This window comes from Corylus avellana, chromosome ca10 (assembly GCF_901000735.1).
Source record: "Corylus avellana chromosome ca10, CavTom2PMs-1.0".
NCBI lineage: Eukaryota > Viridiplantae > Streptophyta > Magnoliopsida > Fagales > Betulaceae > Corylus > Corylus avellana.
The window spans coordinates 16,925,702-16,949,410 of NC_081550.1; the positions used below are offsets into that span (position 1 = coordinate 16,925,702).

The 23,709-nt window shown below is 37.7% G+C and overlaps 1 protein-coding gene across 7 annotated transcripts in view; it reads right to left on the reverse strand.

Moving 5' to 3' along the window:
- LOC132163263 (DNA-directed RNA polymerase III subunit 1) overlaps nucleotides 1-23,709 on the reverse strand; it is a 45,110-nt gene that overhangs the window by 4,111 nt on the left and 17,290 nt on the right. For 6 of the 7 annotated variants that reach the window (XM_059573478.1, XM_059573481.1, XM_059573475.1 and 3 more), the window contains 12 exons: nucleotides 22,750-22,966; nucleotides 21,745-21,838; nucleotides 12,104-12,338; nucleotides 11,655-11,846; nucleotides 9,798-9,896; nucleotides 6,683-6,886; nucleotides 6,347-6,622; nucleotides 5,207-5,354; nucleotides 4,938-5,089; nucleotides 4,297-4,452; nucleotides 4,101-4,217; nucleotides 3,894-3,979 (listed from right to left, as the gene is read on the reverse strand). In XM_059573478.1, coding sequence (XP_059429461.1) covers nucleotides 3,894-3,979; nucleotides 4,101-4,217; nucleotides 4,297-4,452; nucleotides 4,938-5,089; nucleotides 5,207-5,354; nucleotides 6,347-6,622; nucleotides 6,683-6,886; nucleotides 9,798-9,896; nucleotides 11,655-11,846; nucleotides 12,104-12,338; nucleotides 21,745-21,838; nucleotides 22,750-22,966 — 1,976 coding nt within the window. Of the gene's footprint in view, nucleotides 1-3,893; nucleotides 3,980-4,100; nucleotides 4,218-4,296; nucleotides 4,524-4,937; nucleotides 5,090-5,206; nucleotides 5,355-6,346; nucleotides 6,623-6,682; nucleotides 6,887-9,797; nucleotides 9,897-11,654; nucleotides 11,847-12,103; nucleotides 12,339-21,744; nucleotides 21,839-22,749; nucleotides 22,967-23,709 lie in introns of those variants that run through there. The other variant, XM_059573482.1, reaches the window with a different exon arrangement.

Below are 23,709 nucleotides of genomic sequence, written 5' to 3' on the forward strand. Positions count from 1 at the left end.
TGTAACTATAATGTTGTCTACCTCAACCGGTACAACAGTGTTTGTATATAGTCAAGAATGAATTACAAATCATCACCAACTTAAACTCTACAATGGGGAAGGTCGAGGGTTGAACGAGGAGGAAAGGAGGAGCAAAGATGAGTTATCTTCGGAGTTGGAGAGATTGTTGTTGTGTGAGGAGATAAGCCGGTGTCAGAAATCCCGGGCTCTATTGTTAAGGGAGGGGGACAAGAATACCAAATTCTTTCATAGGGTGGCAAACTCAAACAAGAGAAACAATGCCATTGAGTCTTTAATTATCAATGGTTTTTTGTCTTTGGAAGCCACTGATATCAAGGCGCACATTGTTCAGTTCTATACACAATTGTTCACTGAAAGCTTTAGTTGGAGGCCTAGACCAGATGGTTTATCATTTCAGTCTATTGGAAGTGAGGAAGGTTTGTGGTTAGAAAAGGATTTTGAAGAAAGTGAGGTGCTAGAGGTGGTTAAGGAGTTACAAGGAGACAAATCACCAGGCCCCGATGGTTTCTCCTTGGGTTTTGTGCAAACATGTTGGGAAGTAATTAAAGATTATATAATGGTAGTTTTCAAAGATTTCCACAGCAAGGGGAGGTTTCAGAAAAGCCTAAATGCAACATTTGTAGCGCTCATTCCAAAAAAAAGCAGGGGTGAGGAGTTAAAGGACTTTCGACCTATTAGTTTGGTGGGCATTGTGTATAAATTGATTTCCAAAGTGCTAGCGAATCGATTGAAAAATGTGTTAGAGAAGATAATATTGAAGTCTCAAAATGCGTATATTAAGGGGAGACAGATTTTAGATTCAGTTCTGATAGCTAATGAATGTATTGACAGCCGGCTTAGATTTGGAGAACACGGCTTGTTATGTAAATTGGACTTAGAGAAGGCGTATGATCATGTGAATTGGGAGTCTTTGCTATTCGTATTGCAACGAAGTGGGTTTGGGGAGAAATGGAGGAATTGGATAGTGTTCTGTATTTCTACAGTCCGATATTCAGTTTTGATTAATGGAGAACCCTTAGGTTTTTTTAGAACCTCCTAGGGTATAAGACAAGGGATCCACTATCTCCTTTTCTGTTTGTTATTGTGATGGAGGCGCTAAGTAGAATAATGGAGGCTATTGAAGACAGTGGTCTTGTGGCTGGTTTTTTAGTGGGAACAAGGAACAAGCTTGGTTTTAGTGTTTCACATTTGCTGTTTGCTGAAGACACATTGATTCTTTGTGGGGCCAATGAGGAACATCTCAGAAATCTTCGGTATCTTTTTCTATGTTTTGAAGTTGTATCGGGGCTAAAAATTAACTTGCCAAAGTTTGAGATTGTTCCAATTGGTGAGGTGGAGGATGTTGATAGGCTGGCAAACATTTTTAGGTGTAGGGTGGCAAGATTACCTATGAAATATTTGAGTCTTCCTCTGGGGGCGCCTTATAAGTCTACCACCATTTGGAATGATATTATTGAGAAGACGGGAAGGAAATTGGCAGGCTGGAAGGAAATGTATCCATCAAAGGGTGGGAGGCTCACACTGATCAAAAGTACTTTGTCCAACCTCCCTACGTATTTCTTGTCCCTATTTCCTATTCATGTGAGTGTGGTGAACAGATTGGAGAAGCTACAAAGAGATTTCATGTGGGGTGGTCTAAATGAGGAGCCTAAGTTCCATTTAGTGAAATAGGCTCAAATTTGTTCTCCCATGCAAGATGGTGGTTTAGGAATTCAAAACTTGCACACTTTCAATCTCGCTTTATTGGGTAAATGGTTATGGCGATATGCAACGGAAAGGGAAGTGTATTGGAGGTTGGTTGTAGAAGTCAAGCATGGGCGCATGAACGATGGATGGTGTACCAAGATAGTGGAGGGCCCTTATGGAGTTGGGGTGTGGAAACATATTCGGAGAGGGTGGGAAGTTTTTTTGAGATTTATTAGCTTTGGAGTAAGAGATGGCTCCCACATTATATTTTGGCATGATATTTGGTGCAGGGATTAGTCCTTAAAAGGAAGCTTTTCCTGCATTATTTTGAATTGTGAGTAATAAGGAGGCATGGGTTAGGGATCATATGCAGCTGGCCAATGGTGTTATACAGTGGAATGTTTCTTTTTCACGAGCGGTCCAGGATTGGGAGGTAGAGGTGGCGATGGCCTTTTTTGGGAAGTTATATGCTTTCCGTAATCACATGGGGGTGTCGGATTGCATGCGATGGACTCCTTCTAAACGACATATCTTTGAGGTCAGGTCTTTTTTTCGCAAGCTTTCTTCTTCAGGGACAGATGTGGCTTCCACTTTCCCGTGGAGGAGTATATGGAAAGTAAAAGTTCCATTGAGAGTTAGTTTCTTTGTGTAGATGGCGACTCTTGGCAAGATTTTGACCTTGGATAATTTGCGTAAAAGAGGTATCATTGTGGTGGGATGGTGTTGTATGTGCAAGAACAGTAGCGAGTCTGTAAACCATCTTCTCCTTCACTGTGGAGTGGTACGAGCTTTATGGAGTATGGTTTTCTCTTTTTTTGCTGTTACATGGGTCATGCCTGGAGGAGTAGTAGAATTGTTAGCTTGTTGGCGTGGTCAGCGAGGTAATATTTCAGTTAAGGAGGTATGGCGAATTGCACCACTGTGTGTAATGTGGATTATTTGGCGAAAGCGGAATGGAAGATGTTTTGAAGATCAGGAAGGTCAATGGAAGAGATCAAAAAGTTGTTTATTCAAACTCTGTCCAATTGGGCCGACGCTTTTAGTGTGCCTCAATTTTCTACTATGTCTCAATTTTTATCTTTATGTTTCTTTTTCTGCCTTTAGTGGGACATTTCTTTGTATACTTCCTGTGTACTATGATTGCGTCCCTTTGCACTTTTCAGTGAATCACTTATTTATTTATTTATTTTAAAAAAATTACAATACAATATCGGAGTAGGAGACAATATCAGAGTCCTCAAGAGGGTGACCAATGGTTGCCGGCATGTGAGCAAAGCCTTGGGCCTTTTGAAAACAATTAGCAATTGGCTGAGTGCCTTTCTTCAAAGTGGTGGGTTGATGTCGGACTTGCATGAGCCGAGCTTTAGAAAGAAGGAAATAGCTTGAAAGAGCTATTGCGTTATGTTCTAAGGGTATTTGAAGGTGTGCAACTTTTTCTAGATCAACCATAGTGGGTATCTTGACATTTTTTTTCATGGATTTGATTTTCTCTTATTTAGAAGTGATTAGCTGAAGCCAAGATCAACATTGAGGTGGTTGGGGTTTCAGAAGCGGGTAAAGACCAGGATGGCGTCGCTTGAGAAGGTATTTATGTTTATCGGGTTCTTGACATTTTTCATTTTCAAGGAATACATAGGAAGATAGTTATTTCAATGCAAATTTAACAATGCAAGTAACACATCAAATTTGCAAATCTTTGATTGACTTCAATGCTTAAGACACATGAGGAATTGGATTACAGGAAGGAACACAATTAAATCCTTGGCAAGGGCATAAGTGCATACCATTTCTTTTGGAAGCTACTAAATGAAATCAAGATGCATAAACTTTATGCAACTTAAACTTGAAAATAGCATAAGAGAGGGTTGGGGGGGGGGGGTTTGCGTTCCCTGTCAAATGTCATTTTCTCCTTCAAGTGAAATTGCCAAATCAAAAGATCAGAGTAATTCAAACCTAAACTAATGTGGCATCCTCATACCTTTTTCAAACAAATTTTTCTTTAATAATAATATTTTACTATGTGAATTGAGAAGAATCTTCAGCCCAGTTAAGACGAACATAAATAAATACCTAATTTGCAGAAGAACCAAAATAAGAAGAGGAGCCGCAATTATACTTATTGGAAGAAATTATGCAGGTATCATAAATAAGTACTCAAATATAGTGAAAAACAGAAATAAACTAACCCTTCTACTAGCAAACTGTACTTAGTGGTCTTCGTCTTTTTGTTTTCTTCTTTCTTAATGATTGCACGCTCAACAGTTTTTATACCCTGTCATCCATAAACCAGTGAGTACACTACTATTCTAAACTGGCAATTCAACCAAATGGGGAAAACAACGTAGTATAGTCTTCAATCAGAGGATAAATTATGAAAACCATAGAGGTTTTACCTTTACTATAACTGTTGGGAGCAAATTTTTAAGAGAGTGGAGTTGAAAATGAATTTTACTTCTATCAGTGTCTGGAGAAAGAATTTCCAACTTCCCAACGTCCAAAACCTTAATATGCTGCAGAGTAACATGATTTTGAGATATTAAGAACATAAAAGAGTAAGAAGAATAAAAAACTATACTAGAAAATTCTCACCTCATGCTTCAGTTTGAGTTTTGGAGTTTGTATAATCGATTCTTTCACAATATTAGCATCTATACACAATTGTACATCTCGAATTCTCTCCATGTCAAGCGTGACGACTAATGAAGCTAATCTTGAAGTCATTACGAGTTTTATACTCTTAGCAACCTGCATCGCGAGGGGATGGTCAAATAGGTCACCTAAATCATACTTGATGGAGATCTGAAGGGGATCCAAGACTATGTAGTCTCACCACAAGACAAAAACCATGGAAGAGTTAATCTATAAGGAATTATTGAGCAACTTAGGTTGACAAATAATTAAAAAAAAAAAAAAAAAAAAAAAAGGTTGTTGGCTTTTATAAAATAGCATAATTACTTCTGATATAAATTGAATTACTACTTCTGATATAAATTGAATCACTACTTTGGTATTTTCACATCTTAGTTATTGGATGACCTATTTTTCGACCAATGAGAGAATAATACCAGCTAACTTATCGAATCTGTACATGAAGGCAGACTTCTTAATGTAAATAAAATCATTAATTAAGAGCATTATACAAACTTCATTTAGTAATGAATATCACTTAGAAATCTAAATTTAAAATATTAAGAACATGACACAAAAATTCCTCAAATGAATAAACATACCTGGCCTAAATTTGTTTTCTCAATGCGACCTCGCACTATCCGTGCTGTATTCACATTATTGTCATTCTTGAGAGCTGCAGTGATGATGGGTGTACTTATTTTTTTGGCTCCATTTATTATTTCTTTGATACGAGGAACTCCAAGTGTAATGTCTAAATAAGAGTCAAAGGACCACATCGAAATCTAACCAGTTAATGGCCAAAGGCCTTAAAAAAATATTAACTTAGTCATACTTGGACATCACAACGGAACTATTCAATCAAGGATACTCATGCTTGCAACTCCAGCAAAGTGGAAAGTTTTCAATGTCATTTGTGTCCCAGGCTCTCCAATACTTTGAGCTCCAATTGCTCCAATTGCAGTTCCAGCTTCAATTTGTTTTAAATGATAACGAGAGATACAGGTATTCAAGAAAACCTAAACAATGGGTAAAGAGAGCAAATTGTACTAGATGGGAGTTATAAAAAAAAATCTATATCAGAAAAGAAAAGAGGAGTGCAGCCTAGTAGCATAGAAAAGATAGAATAGGTATAGAGTAGGACCCCCAAAAATGGAAAAAATCAAATGCAAAATATTTGAGAAAGAGGAAAAAGAATAGCAGCTAAAAGTAGGAATCCTATAAAATAATCTTAAATTCAACCCTGGAGAGTGTTTGACTACATTGTCTCTAATTCTCCTTTTATCAAATGGTTTCTCTTTTGTTTTCATATAGTCTCTACTACTTTAATCTGCACCATCAACAGAAATGGTGCTGGGTTTGTTCAAACTGTTATAAGCCTACGTGACATGGTCTCCCTAACCAAAAGACCAATATTCCTGCACCAAATGATATGGGAGACCATGCCACAGGCTTTAAAGGTTGGGGGGAGGAGGGGGTGATGTTACAAACCCATCCTTCAGTAAAGGTAGTTGTTCGAAACCAAGCTATAGAAGAGATTTTTAATTCTTGACAAGTACAAATATTATTTAAGAAAAAGGAACCTGAAATGCAGAGGCAGTGTACTAAAAACCCCAAAAAATTACACAGGCTCATCAAAGATATTGAAGGATGCTCCAAATACAGGCTGGTGACTTTGTGAATCAGAATTAATTAAAGCATGCTTAACAAAACCCACATCAATCAATAATCAACAACATCCTCTTAGTTCTAGATTTTTTTCTTCTTCACTCCTAGACACTTCTAATGACAGTTTTAGTACCTAACACAGCATACATGTAGGGATGCAACCAATTCTAGATCCATCAGAAAATATAAGAAACTGACATGCATGACTAGAAGCTGCTTACAATATTTGAACTTTAAATTCAGTGAGTAAAGCATTGGCATTTAAGATGCTCATTTTTTTCCCGTTATGAAAGGCAAAAACTGACTTCTGCTTGCAAAATTTTGAGAAAATAACATTAAGTACCTCAAGCTGTTTTGGGGTAACTCCAGATATATTTTTGACAATTTTTTCCCGAATTGCGGAATTTTCCTTCACAGCAAGATTTTCAACTGATTCAAATGCCTCCCTTGTTTTTGTTAATGATTTTACATATTCATCTAAGAAACTCTTGAAAGAATTTTTAAAAGCCACAGAGCAACCACCCTCAGGTGTCATATCATCTTCCAAAAGCCTGCGTTCCACTCTTTCAGACACTTCAAAAGGAGATAGATATTCATTTCCTCCAGCGGGGCATGTGGCCTGTAAATAGACACTATCAACTCAAATTCCAGAATATGAGGGTAAGGCAGAGTTTCAAACCTTGGCTTTCAAAAACAACCGATCAAAATTTAAAGGAGCTCCACTTTTTCCTTCCATGTATGCGGGATCCATGCCGTCATCTCCATAACGAAATTGAACTACACATCCACTTGCATTCCGTACTGTGTTATCATAATGAATGGATAGGTCCTCAAGTGCTTTCATCAATCGTCGTGACATATACCCAGTGTCAGCTGTTTTTACCTGCAATAACATAGCAATTCAATGATAATATGTTTTGCAGCCAGAAGCTCACTTTGTCTATTGGTTGATGAGAACAATTGAACCACCATGCCAAACTCTGAAATTCCATCCCTACACCACCGATCTATAAAGGCTTCCACAAATCAACAGATGATGGCCTCAGCAAGGCATAAAGTTTCTATATACATCATGACACATCAGGTGACAGGTACATTTAAAAGAATTCCTTTTAGGAGAAATTCTCATAATAAAACTTCCAATATTTCATGTCTTACTTAACCAAATACTTTACATTGTTAAATTATCAAATTCACTATTTCCTATCAACTTAAGTGTTTGGGATAACCAGTAATTTGACATAATATCAAAGCAGAAATCTTGAGTTCGAATCATCACATCACAGTTTACCCCAAACTGCAGTTAAATATTTCACGTGTTGGGCCTCACTTATCAAAGGGGAATGTTAAATTATTAATTAAATGATTAAATTTACCATCTCCTATCAGTTTAAGTTTTTTAGATAATTGGTGATTTAGAGCACTAGCAGTAGATGCCTTATATGCAGTTAAATATTTCACGTGTTGGGCCTCACTTATCAAGGAAGAATGTTAAATTATTAATTAAATGATTAAATTCACCATCTCCTATCAGTTTAAGTTTTTTAGATAATTGGTGATTTAGAGCACTAGCAGCAGATGCCCTATATGCCATTCTCTTCCTTATGTTTAGGAAAAATTTAAAAAAAAAAAAAAAAAACCACAAAAACCTACTCACATCAGATTCTCTACATTTAACTAACCCCTTAAGGGTTGCTACAGTGTTTCCCAATGTGTAGGGAACCAAAAGTGATTCCCTATATATTATTTTAATATAAACATTTCTCTTTTCTCTCTCATCTTTCATCTTTTTATCTTTAATTGGGGATTGTGTTAGGATTTTGTGAAAAAAGTGAGAGTAGGTAGGAAACTTGTATTTTATAAAGAAATAATATTTTAGTGGTATAGGAAAGGTAAGGAAAGTTATTGTGAAATATATTTTCATAGGGAAGCAAAAAATAGTTTTGTGCCATAAACTTAGGAAAAATCAAAGGGAAGCTGTTGCTAGTGCTCTTAACATACTTGTCATTGCTAATCATAGAAGAACCTCATTTACTTTCACGAAATGCAAGACAACACATAAAAGCTAAGTAGAAGTCAATAGTTTTCATGTTACAACCATGGAATAGCTAAAAACTATCAGGTATCAGAAATAGTGTTAACTGTAGCCCCCACCCAAAACACACACAAAATAACCCAATGAAAAAGAATCCCCTACCAAAAAGCTGACAATAGTAATTTGTTGCTTTGATTGAGTTTGATTTAAAAAATTTGCACTAGCAATAGTTGTTATGGAGTACAAAATGTGGCTGTGTATGGATGGTAAGTTTGCATGTGTATGGACTTCTTTAGTGGTTGCAGGAAGAGACACATGGCAACTACTAAAGAAGTAAATCAAATGGTAAGAGAAAATAGAAATTAGGAATAAGTAAATCCAAACAATAAAATAAAGATGTATTTTGGTGAAGATAGACACAACATGGGGAGGCTCACAGGTCTTGAAACAAAAAGGGGGCTAAAATCAATGTGTTATACCGTTTGAATGAGAATTTCAGAACTGAGTTATACCGTTCGAATGAGACTATAACACCAATGTGTCAATTGGCATCGCACACGGGAAAATGGACAGTCAGGATTAAATCAAAAAGTGATCCATTCGAATGGGAAGCATCCCCACGTGTCAACAAGTGTGCAAGTTAGGTGAGACACGATGTGTTAAATGCAGCTGACACAAGCCTGTTCAAACAACAGTATCTTCTGCTCGAACAAGAATGTAGAGTATGCAAAAATCCGAGTCTTTAAAACTTGAAATGAAGGGAGAAAGTTTCATATCTCCCTTCCAAGCATTCCAACAACCAAGAGAGGCGAGAGGAAAAGCTCGAGGGTGTTGTAAGAGTGTTAGAAAAAGGTTTTTTTTTAAAAAAATTAAATTTGGCCACCCCTTGGATTTTTTGTTGTTGTTAGTTTTAGGTTTTTTCTAGAAGTTCTAATATTTTTTGTTTTTATTTTACGAAGGGTAGGTTCGTCATAAGGGGAACATTGACAATTTTTGGTAATTTGGGGAAGGGCATTGTCACAATTGAAAGTTTGGGAAAATATTATTAATTCAGTGGTAGTTTAAGGAGAGCATGTAGACTTTCCCTTAATTATATATATTTTTTTGATAAGTCCCTTAATTATATTTATCCGAAGAGTTACTATAAAAAAGAGTGGATTGGTCTGTGTTGTTCTTGTTATTATAGTAAATCTTACAAATTCCAAAGCAATTAGCAAGAGTATTCTTAAGACTATAAGACATAGTAACAAGCATATCTGACGATCAAATAAGTTATCAATAGTTGGTAGAAGGCAGGTTTCTTCCCCACTTGCCCTTTTCCCTCTGACTTCTACAAGAGGTTGAAGATGGCTTTTGATGGCATATGAGCTCACCTGCTTGTGACTAATGAGCATTGGCAGATAATGGCTAATTTTCTCAAACATAATGATTATGTGCTACTGTCAGTCCATGTTATTGAGAGATGCTAATGGCAGGACCACATTTAAAAAGACATCAAGCTTTAGGATTTGTGGCAACCCACACTAAAAGCACTTAACTATCTAGACATTAGCAGAGGACAGATATAGACAGAGGCCAGGCATTAACCTCAGTTGTATTGCTAGACAATTACAATTCAACTGTATTCAAGTCAATAGGTTGCACCAACAGATAAATCACACAGTGAGGAAAGTGATAAAATTTTCATCCAAATACACTACATATGATCTCAAATATCCACAGTTCAACATAATTGAAAAGCTAGATAGAGTAGTTATACCGCCGTATCCACAAGGCCTTCTCGTCCTCCCATAGTATGGAAAAAAAACTCGGTGGCTGTTAAACCACTGTAGAAAGAATTAGCAACAAAGCCTTTAGCCTGCATCCAAAATTTAAAAAAGGCCTCTCAACGCTTCAAACACACATGATTTACAAACAAGTTAAACATATTAAAGTTCACCGATAACCCTATATTATCCCCCAAGATTCAGTATTTACATATATACATCTCAATTAACTTGCTTGACAAAGAAAGGTTGATCAGTTGCACAGTTTTTTTTGGAGTAGATTTCAATCATTAAAAAAAAAAAAAAATCATTATTCATCATCACAAAAATGCAATTACCTGATTAACTTCAAGATTTATAAAGCCATACACTAATGCACTTTGAAGCCATAATGACAAAAAAATATTGAATCCTACTTCCACCTATTCAATTAAGAACCCATAAAAGATACTGTGTTTTTTTTGGGCGGAGGAAGTGCATTCGTGTTAGAGTTCACTGACCAGATTAGGTTTTTTAAATAAGGAACAGATCAAAGGTGCAGAAATTCTATTTTCATGCTGAACTAGAGATCATGTTAGAAAAAGAAAAAGGATTTTTAGCTCTTGCTTGAGAATAAGGTATTGATAGTGGTACAAATAGCAAGGCAGTCATGGTGGCACCATAGTGCCAATGGTTCTATTTAATAATGAATAATGTAAGCTTAATGAAGGGCCACTGTTTGTGGTGACATTGTACTTGACTAATGATAGGGGTGGTGACAGGAAAAGGAGTATAGCAATAGCAAGGCTGTAGTGAAAACAGCTATGGGAACCACATCGTAGGTTCATGACAATAGCAACTTCGTGGTAATGATGGCATTATACAAGGGCTCATGCTATTGACAGTATATAACATGAGGATGATAGCACGGGCAGCAATTGAGCAATACCAAACTGGTGAACTTCTGGTGCAACATAATGTGGGCATGGAGATGGTGACAGTTGGAAAGCTGTAATCATGGGAGTAACGATGGTAACTTCAACAAAATGGTGAATTGGCAATGTGATGAAAGTGGAAGAAGTGGTTGGTGGAGTCCGCATCAATGGCACAAATTGGAGTTGTGCGACCGTATGCTTGTTGCTGGTGATTTATCTATTTCACAACTATTTTCACAAGTCACTATCACAATTTCAAAAAATTTACCTCAAGAAATTTTTATTTTTATTTTAAAGTAATTCAATATCAATAAGTGCAAAACTACAAATATAAAAGAGAACCCCTTAATCTGGAAAAAAAAAGAAAAAAGAAAAAAACATAAGTTCAAAAAATATGCAAAACTAGAAACTAGAAACAAGGAAACTATGATGTGCTGATTCTTAAATGCTGGCACATTAGAGAATAAAATGGTACTCTTCAAAGAGATATAACCTTCTAGAATACATTAGAATTGTTTTCGGTAATGTATTCTAGAAGGTGAGAACCGGGTTCATAATATGCCTTAATTACTAATAAATTATTCGCTGTTCATCCTTACTTGCATACATACGGTAAGAGATCATTCATAAGGACAGAAATTTCCAAACCGGTCTAAACGAAATATCCTCTTAACTCATTTAAAATAGTGCCATATGTCTATAAACATTTAAAAGGCACATTAAATTCTTAACGTCATTAATAGCAGTTTACTAATTTAGACTAAATTTAATGTGCTTTTTAATTTTTTATAGACACTTGCCACTATTTTAAATGGGTTTGAGGATATTTTTTTCAGACTGGTTTGGAAAAAATTTATGTCCTCCAGAAAACCCCAAAGAAAAATAAAAGTTTGCACATAATTAAACCATTCAACGATAAAGAGCTGTAAAACTTACTGCAGGGGTTTTTGCTTTTCGAGGGAAATGAGGAAGGCTCCGATCTATGAACCCATTAGGAGCACGGCGACCCCCAACTGATTGCTGACCAACACAAGCAATCATTTGGCTAATATTGATGGGAGAACCTTTGGAACCACATTGGGACATGATCAAGGGACTATTTCTCCAATGTAGCTCTTTCATGCAAACCTATTGAAAGAAATAATATCACGAACCAAATTTAGCTACTCCAAAATACATTCCTCACAAACAAAAATGAACTTGAAATTGCAAATGTTGATGAAAAGGTAATACTCTTCAAACAAGAAACTTCCTCTCTCATTATCAGGAACATACGATTGTAATCACAGGCTATGCTTCACAATTTATACTTGGCATTCCCAAAAGGAAACCTTCAACAAAAACAGGTAGGAAATGTTTCAATGTTAAACAAATCAGAATGGTACCTTGCCAGTTTCATCTCGAATATTATTTAGTATTCTAGTTATCCCAGCCTCTAGTGTTTGAGCAGCATCACAACCAGTTTCAGGCGGTAGATTTCCTTCATTGAACAACTGTATTTTTTTATCACAACCTTGATAACCGTTAGAGATTGTTTCCTGTCTCCTATCATTCAAATATTTACTTGGTTGGACATCATCAATCCCAATTGAGAACCCATGATTACCTATCCACCGAGCACTGCACATCGAAAAGAGCATTAAAAATAGAGCATCAAACATCGACATAGGAAATTGGATTTAAATTAGCCGCCTACAATTACGATGAGATGACAAGTAAATATAACAACTATATACATTCTACATGTACAAACAGTATGTTGAACATATATATTCTACTGCAGTTAATATATAATAAAGGCAACAATGAAAATGAAACATCCACAGGAAATAGGAGACATGATAAAAAGATCATCCATCAGATGACTTCAACTTAAAAGTAGAGAGAAGCAACCTTCCTGGAACAGGATAAGTGTCCACGACGTAAGTAATCCACATCCTCTAGTAGCTTTACTCTTACTCTCTTCAAAAGTAGGGGTTTAACGTCATACACTCCATTACCTCCCAAATTGATCATATCCTTATTCACCACTTCTACCAGACAATTTTAGACCTCCCTCCTGGCCTTTTCACTCCAACTTAAGTCATATATATGACAAAGAGAAACCTACATTATATAGCTCTTCCTTATTAGCACATTCATCAATTAGGGTGCAAATGGCCAAACCATTTTAGGCAACTCTCCTTTATCTTTTGCCTAATCAGTGCTACCCCCACCTTTAAATACAAGTGGGGACGAGAAATAATACTGGAATAAGTGTGTCCCATTTGTTGTTTGTTGATGATACTCTAATCTTTTGTGGGGCAAACAAGGAACAAACTCGTAATTTGAGCTGTCTTTCCTTAAGCTGTGAAGCTGTTTTGGGGTTAAAGATTAATTTGCCAAAGTCAGAGATTGTTCCAATTGGTGAGGTGGAGGATATAGATAGATTGGCTCGTATATTAGGATGCAGGGTGGCAGGGTACCTATGAAGTACTTGTGTCTTCCTTTGGGGCGCCTTACAAGTCTACCGCCATATGGAATGGTATTGTCGAGACAATCAAAAGGAGGTTGGCAAGTTGGAAGAGGCTTTATTTGTTGAAGGGAGGGAGGTTGATGTTGATTAAAAGCACTTTGTCTAACCTACCTACGTATTATTTGTCATTACTCCATATTCCTTTGGGTGTGGCGAACAGGTTAGAGAAGCTTCAAAGAGATTTCTTATGGGGTGGTCTCAATGAGTTTAAGTTCCATTTAGTTAAGTGGTTACAAATATGTTTTCCCATGCAATTTGGTGGTTTGGGAATTCAAAATATTGAGTAAATTTAATCAAGCTCTTTTGGGAAAATAGTTATGGCACTTTGATACGGAAAGGGAAGCGTATTGGCGTTTGGTTGTAGAAGCATAACATTGGTGCATGAATGGAAAATAGTCTTTGGGGACATCTCCATTGGGGGTTTCTTCCCCTTCGTGGACGAGTATATGGAGAGTTAAAGTTCCATTGAGAGTGAGCTTGTTTGTGTGGACAACTCCTCTTGGTAAGATTTTGACTTCGGATAATCTACGTAAGAGAGGAATTATAGTGGCAGAATGGTGTTGCATGTGTAAGCGAAGCGGCAAATCTATCAATCATCTCCTTCACTAAGACATGGCACGAGCCTTATGGAGTGTGATATTTACTCTCTTTGACCTCACATAGGTCATGCTTGGAAGGGTGTTAGATGTATTAGCATGTTGGCGAGGTCAAAGAGGTAATCGTTCAATTATGGATGTATGGAGAATAGTCCCTTTGTGTTTAATGTCGAATATTTGGAGAGAGCGGAATGCACGATGTTTTGAGGATCATGAGATGATGCCTAACAAGTTCAAAAACATGTTGGTCAAGACTCTGCTCAGTTGGGCAAGGGACGTTTAATATTTCCTAACTTTCTACTTTGCCTCAATTTGTGGGTTTTTGTTCTTCTTTTCGCTTTTAGTGGGGCTTTTCTCTGTATACTTCCTGTGTACTAAGGTTGCGCCCCTCGACAAAAACTGGGTTGTCGTTGAAGTGTGGTTGTCGACTGGGTCTGTGGTGGTTTGCCGGCATGTTCTGTGGTAGTCGCTTGGGTCTGTCGCCGTGGTTTTTGGTATCACCGGTGAGGTCTGTCAGACGCCGGCGTGTTTCCGTGTATTTCCGGCGAGCCTCTAGTAAGTCTCCGGCGCAGGTCCCTGCTTGGTTTAGCTTCTGGTTTTGGTCTTTGCAGTGGGATTTCCGGCGTGGTCTACCTGTCCCCAACGAGTTTCGACGGTCTCAGGCGAGTTTTTGGCTTTGTTTTGTTTTTGTTTTTTTTTTTTTTTTTTCCATTCCTTTTAAGTGGTTGTTACAGTTACTCTTATTTTTTTTGTATTTTTGTGGAGTCTGGCTTCTTTGTTGTTGAGATTATGGCCTCTAAACTTGAAACTTCCTTCATTAATGCTCCTATGACTCTTGTGAAGCTCAATGGAAAGAATTATATTTATTGGGCAAGGTCTGTTGAAGTTTTTCTCAAAGGCAAGGGTTTGTTTATTCACTTAACCTCGAGTATGCCTATTGAGTATCCTCCCAGCCTTTGGGAACAAGAAGATAATCAAATTATCTCTCTTATGTTGAATAGTATTGAGTCTCACATTGGATCTTCATGCATCTACTTGCCTAGAGCCAAGGACATTTGGGATCATCTTAGTCACATGTACTTTGGAACTGGGAATATCACTCAGATTTATGAAGTGTGTAAACAATATTTTGGACTTGAACAAGGTGATCAAACTGTGGATGAGTACTACAACCAAGTTGTGGCTATTTGTAAGGAGCGAAACTTGCACCAACCGCTCTCTAAGGACCTGAAGAAAATGGAACAGCAATGTCAAGATGTGGATGTGGTTCGGTTTCTTCTTGGCTTGAAACCCGAGTTTGAGTTAGTTCGTGCGCAGATTTTTGGGGGTTCTACAATTCCCTCACTTCCTGAAGTCTTTTCTCGGATAATCTTACTGATCATAGCTCTCAGATAAGTTCTAAGCATAGTGGTGAGCGTGCTGCTTTTATTGCTGCCTATGGAAGTTTTGGTAGTTCTCGTGGGGGACGTGGTGGTTGTGGTGGTCGTGGTTTTCGTGGTGGACGTGATTCTCAAGGTGGAGGTCGTGGGCCTCGCAAATGCACTCATTGTGGTCGTACTAACCATTCTGTGAATTTTTGTTGGGATTTACATGGCATACCATCTAGGTTGGCCAATCAGGTTGCTTCTCACGATGATTCCCCAGCTCCATCTGGACCACCTGTTAGCTCGAGCTCACACTTCGAGAATGATTTGATCTCCATTCCGAAAGATGAGTATGCTCAGTTCGTAACCCATAAGCGGGCTTCTACCTCTTCCACTGCTACTCTTGCTCAGTCAGGTACTGCATCTCACTGTCTTTTATCCTCCACTCGCGACTCTTGGATTATTGATTCTGGCACCAATGAGCATATGACTGGTTCATCCACTTCTCTCTCTGATTATTGTCCTATTCATACACCCCACAGTGTCACCCTAACTAATGGTTCCCTTTCCACCGTAGCCGGCTCTAGCCATACCCATTTGAGTCCAGATATTGAGTTGTTTTCGGTTCTACACGTTCCTGGTTTTCCTTTTAATTTGTTATCCATTAGTAAAATTACCAAAGCTCTTAACTGTTCTGTTAGTTTTTACCCTTCTTTGTGCATTTTTCAAGATCTCAAGACGAGGAGGATGATTGGTATGGGGCATGAAGTTGGTGGCTTATATTATCTGGATCTTGCACCTTCATTTTCCTCATGTGCTTTACAGTCGTCAACCTTAGCTCTTCAGTGGCATTGTCGTCTTGGTCATCCTTCCCTTCCTATGTTGAAGCATCAAGTCCCGAGTCTTCGAAATGAGTTGTCCGTGTCTTGCGAAGCTTGTCAGCTTAGTAAACACCGTCGTGTTTCTTTTCCGTCAAGAGTTGTTAGTCGTGTTTCACATCCTTTTGAGTTAGTTCATTCTGATGTATGGGGTCCTATGAATATTGCATCCAATAAATTTCATTATTTTGTGACCTTTGTGGATGATTTTTCTCGTATGACTTGGCTATTTTTAATGAAAAATCGTTCAGAGTTATTTTCTATTTTCCGAATTTTTCGTAATATGATTAAGACTCAATTTACTAAGAAAATTCGTATTTTGCGTTTTGATAATGCCAAAGAATACACATCTAGTTCTTTTGCCTCTTATTTGTCTGATAAAGGCATTATCCATCAAACATCATGTGCTCACACTCCACAACAAAATGGAGTGGTTGAATGCAAGAATCGTCATTTATTGGATGTTGCACATTGTCTCTTATTTCATATGCATGTCCCCAAACATTTTTGGAGTGACGTTGTTCTTACTGCTTGTTACCTCATTAATCGAATGCCCTCCTCGGTCTTAGATGGTGCTTCTCCTCATTCTCTCTTATATTGTTCTTCAACCCCATTTGCCTTACCACTTAGGGTTTTTGGGTGTGTTTGTTATGTTCATAATTTGGGTCCTGATTATGATAAACTGGATCCTCGTTCTACCAAATGTGTCTTTCTTGGTTGTTCCACAACTCATAAAGGATATCGTTGTTATAGTACTGTTCTTCGCCGCTACTTTACAAGCGCCGATGTCACATTTGTTGAGTCTCTTTCCTATTTTTCCGTTGATGCGTCTTTCGGAGCATCTACCCTTAAGCCTGATGTCGCGTCTGTTCCGCTGCCTGTTCCATATCTCTCTAAGTCTATCATGTTGCCTCCACCTTCACCTGCTCCTCTCCAGGTTTATACATGTCGGCAACGCCCATCAACTCCTGCACCTCCACCATCATCCTCCCCGTCTTCGGATCCGCTGGCACTTGCATCTGATTCCTTGCCCATTGCCCTACGGAAAGGTACACGTTCTTGCACTACTAAACATCCTATCAGTCAGTTTGTATCCACTAGTTCTTTATCTCCTTCCCATTCTTGCTTTATTTCCCATCTTTCTCCTGTTTCCACCCCAAAGACGGTGCAAGATGCCTTATCTGACTCTAGTTGGAGGCAAGCTATGGAATTGGAAATGAATGCCTTACATCAAAATGGTACGTGAGAACTTGTTCCATTACCCCCTGCTAAGAAGACTGTTGGTTGCAAATGGGTAAACACGGTTAAGTTTAATCCTGATGGTTCTGTTGAACGGTTGAAAGCTCGTTTGGTTGCTAAGGGTTATACACAGACATATGGTATTGATTATGATGAGACGTTTTCTCCTATTGCCAAAATCTCTTCCGTTCGTATTCTTTTTTCTTTGGCTACTAATCTTAATTGGCCCTTACTTCAGTAGGATGTCAAAAATGCCTTTTTACATGGTGATTTACATGAGGAAGTTTATATGGAGCAACCACCTGGGTTTGTTGCTCAAGGGGAGTATTGGAGTTGTGTTTGTAAGTTAAAAAAGGCTTTGTATGGTCTCAAGCAATCTCCACGGGCATGGTTTGGGAAGTTCTCTGAGGCCGTTATGGAGTTTGGTCTTCAACGTTGTCAGACAGATCATTCAGTATTTCACTTGCATACAAATGCAAGCTACATTCTTCTTGTGGTATATGTGGATGACATTGTGATTACAAGTGATGATTCAGGAGGTATTGCTCGATTGAAACTGTTTTTACAGCAGAAGTTTCATACAAAAGATTTGGGAAAACTAAGATATTTCTTGGGGATTGAAGTTGCTAGATCCCAAAAGGGTATCAATTTATCTCAAAGAAAATATGCACTTGATTTGTTAGAAGAGATAGGTCTCTTGGGTGCTCGTCCTGTTGATACTCCAATGGATCCTAATCAGAAATTAGTAAAGAATGAAGGAGAATTATTTGAAGATCCTAGTAGGTATCGTCGTTTGGCTGGAAAGTTGAATTATCTCACTATTACTAGGCCAGACATTTCATATGCAGTTGGTGTTGTTAGTCAATTCTTGGAGGCTCCTAGAGTTTTACATAGGGAAGTTGTTACTCGTATTATTCGATATTTGAAAAGAGCTCCTGGCCTTGGGATATTGTATAGACCGAATGGACACCTCCGGGTAAAAGGATTTACTGATGCAGATTGGGCAGGCTCCCTCCTAGATAGGCGATCTACTACAGGGTATTGCACATTCTTGGGTGGTAATCTGGTGACTTGGAAAAGTAAGAAACAGACGGTGGTGGCACGGTCGAGTGCTTAGGCAGAATACAGGGCAATGTCTAATACTGCTAGTGAATTGACGTGGTTATAACATTTCCTATAGGAGATTGGATTCACCACTCCTACTCCTATCCCGTTATTTTGTGATAATCAAGCCGCTATACATATTGCGTCTAACTCTGTTTTTCATGAAAGAACTAAGCATATTGAGGTCGATTGCCACTTTGTTCGAGATAAGATACTCAGCAGAGATATATCTACACCATTTGTGAAGTCTGGAGATCAACTAGCTGATATGTTTACAAAGTCCTTCTGTCGAAAGAAGATAGAGTTTATTTGTTCCAAGCTGGGCTTATATGATATATATGCTCCAACTTGAGGGAGAGTGTTAGATGAGCATATTAGGGTTAATATATTATATGGGGTATTTTGGTCTTTGTACTCAATGTTACCTTATATATATATGAAGTATGAGAGCAGAAGGCTACGTGAAAAACAACAAAGCCTCTTCTTTCTTCTCTTTACATGCAAACCCTAAATCCCTCTAACAGAATTAATTACTTAAAAAAAAAAAAAAAAAAACTGCTCTAGGTCCTCAAAAATTATGTCATTCATTTCCCTCCATAAACACCATAAAAGGCACATAGGCACCATCTTTCACACTACAGCACTCCGCAAACTACCAAAGGTCCACCAACAAGCATACAAATTGACTACACATCTAGACATAACCCAAAACAAACCAAAACGACTGAAAGAGGCAATCCAAATGGCATAAGCCACGTCAAAATGAAGAAAAAGGTGGTCCACGAACTCCTATTCCTCTTACACATGAAACATCTGTCCATCACAATGACGTGGCGGTTCTTAAGATTATCTAGGGTAAGGATCTTACCTAGAGCTATCGACCACGTGAAAAAGACCACCTTCAAATGAGCTTGAGTCCACCACACTCTCTTCCAAGGGAAGTGGCAACCTTCAGTATAAGCCAGGAAGCAATAGAAAGATTTGACCTTAAACGACCCTCTTTTGGAGAGGACTTACTCTAGCTGAATGCAATACCTAAAGAAATGAGGCAATGACATCCACCTCTCAATCATGTGTTGCTCTAACAAAGCTCACATTCCAAAGGTTGGAACCACCCAAAAACTCCAAGTGAGCCACAATAGAGGCATCCTTTGCACAAGCAATACTAAATAAAACTGGAAAAGCTTCCTTTAAAACCACATCTCCATACCATTGATCATGCCAAAATCTAATCTTGGATCCATCTTCCACCTCAAATTTGGTAATGACATGAAATTTTCTCCTATCCTTTCATGATATTGTTCCATAACCCCAACCAAATGCTCCAAAAGGCTCGAGAAAACACCACCCACCCCATGAATAGCCAAATTTAGAGTCCACTGCCACTCTTCACCAAGCCTCTCTCTCAAGCCCATAGCGCCACAACTGTTTACCTAAGAGAGCACGACAAACACCATTAAGTTCTAAATACCCAACCCTCTCTCAGAGATCAGTGAACAGACCTTGGACCAACTCACCAAGTAATATTTGAACTCTTCACCTAGCCCACTTCATTTTATGAGCATGTCGCTTCTTAATACTCCAATGTTTTTGTAGCAAAGAACACAATTAGTCTTAACTGTTTAGTAAAAATTTCCCTGCGGATTCAACAATCGCAAAAAACTCCTAATACATTTCTCCACTTCATCCATATTACTCTAATTTAATGGGCAACATTCTCCCCAATCTCCCTCCCTCTATGAATTATAAAATAGGTTTTTGCTATACTTCTCTAGTTTCTGATAGGGTTGTAATTCCCTTTTATTGCTGTTTTTTCCCTTCTTCATTGTCTTCTCTTTTCTTTCTTTTTCTCTTCAACTTTTTGTATTCTCTTGAACAACTTCAAACTATAACTAGACCTCAACACCCATAAATCTTAAAAATCATACTTTACCAAGCCCAACCCTTTCCATCATCACACAATCAAACAAAGCACCCAAAAACTTCAACCTCTTACCATTAACATCACCACTCATAGCTTACAAGTTTGCTCTTCACTTGACATAATTGACCCCAAAACCATTCTTCCTAACCTTTAGCCACAAATTGAACATTTAATTGAAGCCTGAGAACTCAAACTCAGTCATAGCCAGGAAATTCTCCACACCTGTCAACTTCAAACTCCATCGATCTTATAATTACTTCCCACCACCTTTCTTTTGCAAGACATCCCATGAGCTCAAAGGTTGCAAGATTATACTACATAAGTGGATTTTCCCACTAACTCAATGGAACTTATGCTTAAAAGTAAAACTAGTTCTACCAGAAAGTCACAACTCCATATGCTTGGACTATTTCAAAAGAAAGGAAGAAATCAACTGAGCAAAACTTCTAGCTCCAAGTCATTCAAACAAAAGCTATGGGAATGGTGTTGGTGGGCCCCCACTAAATTTTTACAAAAGCATATGATATTACAGTATTTCATACATAGTAACACTTCAGAAGTATTTCTCAGCTTTAGAGAAAAACCTAAACACCATAAGAAACATAATGCCCACAATTTCTTGATCTAACATAACTCTAAGCAGCATTGACCATGTCAATCAATTGACATACTCCACGATAGATGAGTTGCTACAGTTCCTCTTGTGGTTGATCCACCAGATCGTTCCTTACCACATTTTTAAAGAGAATTCCTCCATACCGGAAGTGATTCTACTCCAACCCAATCTCTCTGACATAAACCTGACCATGTTCAAATGCCCTCCAAACACCACGGCATTGGCCACTTAGCAACCACACTATCTAATTCTGACAAAAGGTTTCTCTGAAGTTGACTATCAATAGCTCCATACACATCTGCCACTAGCCAACATCCATGCAAATTTTTCTATGTAGGAAAATTCGAGCAGAAAATTATCATTAAGAGACTAGCCAGGCTCCAAACAAAATAAAACAGAACCTAAAAAAAAGACTGGAAAATTGAGAGAGATAGCCAAACAGACAAAGATAAACGTAATGCATCAGCAAGAAATACATGAATGAGAAGGTTTAAATCAAGATGCATACAGTTCAGCAGACAAGTTTTTCTGGAACAAATCACTAAAAAAATATGTCGAATAGCATTCAGAAAACCAAACAAATAATGTAAAATGCACTTGTCCCTGCCTGAATGCAAAAAGCATGTATATTAGCATATTTTCCAATAAACATGGAAATATGACGGTACAGATGCGCAATTGAAAACCTTAAACCAAAGCATTAATAACAATGGATCAAATTACAATTGCACACAAACCAAGATGGACAAAAGGAACTCACAATTAAAAAAAACATGTGCCAGACAAATACCTCAATTTGGCTAGCCGATTCATGCATGCAGCAGCAGCATGTGCTTTATAATCTCGAAGAAGAACAGAGAAAAGTCCATCCTTATTGCCATTTCCTGGGGCAAAGATACATATATAAGAGCATACACATTGATTCATCGAAAGCCAATAACCCAAACTATAAGAATTTCGCAAATGAACTTTTATGAAATTGCTCACAGACCACCAAGGTCAAAACGTCTCACTCAGATACCCATAAAAGAGGGCAAAGCTCAAGATACTTGACCCAGCAACGAAATCAACAATCTTGAGATAAGTTTCTAAAAGGATCAATGGCCAAAAAAGTAGTACCCAACTCAATTTACATTAGCAGAACAAATGATAGTATGCCAATACAACTCAGGAAGAAGTTCCTAACTGAATAACAGAATTGAGTACCCTTGCCTTGGTACACTACAAAAGAAAAAAGAAAAAGGAAAAAAAAAAAAACAATTTTCACTGATTATTCAAGCATTTTTTAGATTTTGTAACTATGGCCAGTTTCAGGGCACGACTTAAGACAATTTAAATATCAATCCATTCTAAAAACATGAAATATTCCAGACAAACAAGAACAGTTATTTCACAAACCAAAGATACTAATTCAAAGGAGAACAATCTGAAGTTATATTGCTATTTCACAAGGCAATCCACATCGATGTAATTTAAGCGAGGGCCCTATGACAATGACAGAACAACCCGAATAATCAACCCATTTAAATATTCCAGACAAACAAGAAAACTGTTATTTCACAAACGAAATATACTAATTCAAAGGAAAACAATCTGAAGTTCTATTGCTATTTCGCAATACAATCCACGTTGATGTAATGAAACCAAGGGCCCTACGACAATGACAAAATGACCTGAATAATCAACCCATTTTCAATTCATTTACCAAGGAGAGTTTCACGAAATCTTCGCTCTTTACCTACAATTAAGGAAGAGTAAAATCGAGAAATCCACAAAGAGTAATGCAATAACTTACCTAAAGTAGCTTTCCCAAGTTGCCCAGATAAAAGCTCACTATTACGGAAGTAGACAAACCCATCATTAGGGCACATGGCTTCTGGTTCTCTTTCTCCTTCTTCCTTAGGCTTGATGTAGCTTTTCTCCTTTACGGTAAGATTTACATAAACTCTCACATTTGCATGCGGCCGGACTAAAACACTAAATAATTGCTTACCGGTCCAAAGCTCTATTGGCTGCAGAACAATTACACTCATATCAATGATGGCAAAAAGATACCTGCTGTACAAAAAAAGATATCCATTTGTTCTTTCAAATAACCTGTTTTCATAAGTTTCAACACAGTTTCATTCCATAACCAGAAGAACACTAACCATGCCAGTATGGACATACTTCCCCAGCATCAAACTAAAGAATCTAACAATCAAAGAGAACAGCGCTATTGCAAGCAGATATAAAAACAAAGAAGAATTGCATTCAGTTTAGGAAGTTTGCCTTATATAAAACGTGTGCATTTGTCAGAAAAAGAAACATTAATAATGTCTGAAAGATAAGAACAAATAGGTACTGGACCAGCAATTACAAGCCAACAAAAACAAGAAATGTAAAACACTGACAACAGCACAGGAGATTTATAATATTTTGCAAATTTGCTATCCAAGTTTGAAAACACAAAGAAATGAGCAACATCAACAAAGGCACAAAATGTAACGATCCCAACGTTCAGTTAGGATGGAATACAAAATTTTAGTATTTGCGAAGATTTTTGTTGAAGAGAACAAATTTCTAATTCACATTAATTCTTAAATCTATTGTTGGAAGTCCCACATTGCCTGGGTATTAAGGAGATTGTCCATTTATAAGGTGAGGGGAAACCTCAACTCTTGAGCTAGCTTTTGAGTTGAGTTAGGCCCAAGACCCATTTCTAACATGGTATCAGAGCCTAACCCAATTAATTGGCTGTGGCCCACCATCACCC